This window comes from Chrysochloris asiatica, unplaced genomic scaffold (assembly GCF_000296735.1).
Source record: "Chrysochloris asiatica unplaced genomic scaffold, ChrAsi1.0 scaffold00491, whole genome shotgun sequence".
In the NCBI taxonomy this organism is placed as follows: Eukaryota; Metazoa; Chordata; class Mammalia; order Afrosoricida; family Chrysochloridae; genus Chrysochloris; species Chrysochloris asiatica.
In genome coordinates, this window is record NW_006409009.1 from 473,224 (window position 1) to 476,514 (window position 3,291).

The 3,291-nt window shown below is 38.7% G+C and overlaps 1 protein-coding gene across 1 annotated transcript; it reads left to right on the forward strand.

Moving 5' to 3' along the window:
• Positions 1 to 936, forward strand: LOC102842729 (olfactory receptor 18-like). Its single transcript, XM_006877380.1, has one exon. The coding sequence runs from the start codon at positions 1 to 3 to the stop codon at positions 934 to 936; it is 936 nt and encodes a 311-aa protein (XP_006877442.1).
• Positions 937 to 3,291: the final 2,355 nt, after the last annotated feature.

The following is a 3,291-nucleotide window of genomic DNA, read 5'->3' on the forward strand; positions in this document are numbered from 1 at the left end:
ATGGAATCACAGAATGCAACGCATTTCACTGAATTTCTTCTCCTGGGCCTTTCAGATGATCCAGAACTACAACTACCCCTCTTTGGAATGTTCTTGTCCATATACTTGGTCACAGTGCTTGGGAACCTGCTAATTATTTTGGCAGTAAGTTCTGACAACCACCTCCACACCCCTATGTACTTCTTCCTCTCCAACCTGTCCTTGGCTGATATTGGCTTCACCTCCACTACAGTCCCAAAGATACTAAATGACATCCACACCCATCTGAAAATCATTTCCTATGTTGAATGCCTAGCTCAGTTATCTTTGTTTAATTTTTTTGGGTGTATGGATAATATGCTTCTCACTGCAATGGCCTATGACAGGTTTGTGGCCATTTGTCATCCCCTGCACTACTCAGTCATTATGAACCCCCGCCTCTGTGGTCTGCTGGTTTTGGCATCTTTTTTTGTCAGTCTTTTGTATGCCCAGTTTCACTGCCTGATAGCTTCCCAACTCACCTTCTGTACTTATGTGGAAATCCCTAGTTTTTTCTGTGACCCACCACAACTTATCAAGCTTGCCTGTTCTGACACCTCCATCAACACCATATTACTGAATTGTATTGGTGCTATCTTTGGTGGTTTTCCAGTCTCATGGATCCTTTACTCTTACACACGAATTGTTTCCTCCATTTTGAGAGTTCCATCATCAGGTGGTAGGTATAAAGCCTTTTCCACCTGTGGCTCTCATTTGTCAGTCATTTGCTTATTTTATGGAACAGGCCTTGGAGTTTTCCTTAGTTCAGGTGTCTCACATTCTCCAAGGAGTAGTGCAGTGGCCTCAGTGATATATACTATGGCCACACCCATGCTGAACCCATTCATCTACAGTCTGCGGAACAGGGATATCAAAAGAGCTCTGCAGAAGCTCTTCAGAAGAACAGCTTATATTTAATATCTGTGCCATCCTATTTGTTCCTTGGATTAGAATAAGCAGGAAAACCTAGTTGTGGTTCACATGGTTTTTTGTAGCTTTCATGACTTTCATTACCCTTGGTGTTTCATATCAGAATAAAGCTTATTTGCTACAACCTTTTATGAATTGAGGGATGTTCTAGAATTCCTACAAGAAAACATTTGCCCAAAATCTTATAAGTTTGATTTTGATTTTGTCACCTAAGACAAAGCTATCTGGATGAAATGCACAACACTCTAAGAAAGAATCTGCTACTCTTTCCGTAGCTCACTCCTATATTTCATACACTTATATCTAGCTTATCTGATCAGTTTAGCCTGTTTAGGTGTGAGAATTAGTGTTACTATTCCTTAGTTATGGCTTTCTATTGCAAATATCTGGTGATCTCTTAAAATACTCATGCCTGAGCTACACCACTAGACTGAGGTGGGTGGTGAGGCACAAGATTTTTCAAAACACCCCAGCAGGTACTAGTGGGCAGCATAAATAAGACTATTTGTTTTAGTGAAAATATTGTTTAAAAATGACTAATATGTTTTGTGTCTTTTATGCTGAAAATCTTAAAGTTATCAGAACGCATATGGGAGAAAATATGAGAGAAGTTATCCTAGAAACAGACAATATGATTTTTTTTCAAAGTTCTTTCAAATCTATCTTTATGTGAAGATAAATTTCTTCATATATCTTCTTCCTCCACACCATAGAATTGGTTTAAGTGTTCAATATTCAGCTCTTGTCTTTCTGCTCCAAAATTACCTTTTATACTAGCTTTTGTGATGTTGTTGTTGTTGTTAATGCCATTGAGTCAGTTCCTACCCATAGCAACCCTGTATAGGGTTTCCAAGGATTGGCTAGTGAGCTTGAACCACCGACCTTGCAGTTCAAATGGTTTGCAGTCTGGCGCAGTAACTCACAGCGCCATCACTGCCCTGAGTTTACATCTGGCTCTTTTCTGATATTCTTATGGTAGCTGTCTATAATGATCACCAATCCCAGTAAGTCCAACCATTTCACTGTACTCCTTCCTTATCCTTTGGCATGGTCACTACTTCCTGTATTTACTATCACTGTGTTCCCACTTTTTCTTGTAAGCCTTTCAATCTTTCAAAAACTATTTTACTAATTAGTTAAATTAAACAATCATTATTAAAATAAATAAGTGTTGATGCTTTCTTCTTGATTGGACATTAACAAGTAAATTATAACAAACGGGATAAAGATATGTTGCCATGTGTTTGTATTTGGGAGGCTGCAAATGCTCTCAAGTAAAAGGGTGTTTGTAAATGTTAGGTGTTGGTGAAGGGTGTACAGTTGCAGTTGTAGGTGGTAATAATATATTTCCAGTTTCAGTAAGGACTCAAATGGTGCCTTGGAATTTTTATGTCACCCAAGTTTTATGGATAAACTTCGCTTTGGCTTTCTTTTCATTACTCTAAAATCATAAAGGGTAATTCTTCAGCAAAAATTGACTGTTTCATTTCTCTAGCAACAGCCTTGTTGGGAATCCATTTTGTTATCATGCTTCCCTGACATTTGTCATGATAAATCTGGTTTGAGGTTCCTTCTGTCTCATTATGTGAATATCCATTTTTATTATTATAATTTTTACAAACTTTTGTCGTGAATTGAATGAAGGTTTATAGGTAAGATCATCAGCTTTACATTCAACAAACCATACATTTATTTCATCTCATTGATTACATTTCCCACCATGCAACAACAATCATCCTGTGGTTCCCATTGGCATTCCACTCACTTTCCTATCCCTGCTCAACTTTGTCCCTAGGAAAATGTTGCCTTTTGACTTTGAATGATGGACCATTCTGTTGTTCCCCACTATAAACCTATCCACTACTTGGGTAAAAACTGGGCCATGAGGGTGAGCTCCATTCCAGACTTGAAGTGTAGTAAAACCTTCCCTGGGGGTGTCCACAGGTTCAGGTATTCCCTCTAGTCCCCAGAGTGGAGTGGGCAGACAGAGGAAAGTAAAAGAATGAAAAAGAAATGTTCACACCGTTATCTCTGGTGATTGGTCAGATCTCTGTAATGGGACCTTGTTTCTGCTCCTTTCCATTCAAAATGGCTATGCAAGGACTCACTGACCACTGCAAATTAGAAAATATCTCCTCTGCTCCAAACCCACTTGCAGGAAGCCCTTGAATCTCCCAATTATCCTTTTACATGAAGTTCAGCGTTCCAGGGCTAGTTCTGGGCTGTCTTTTGAACCTTTTTTTTTTAAAGTTTTTATTGTGAATTGAGTGACAGTTTACAGGGCAGATCATCAGTTTTACATTCAACAATCATATACCCTGTTTCATTACAATGATTAGAATC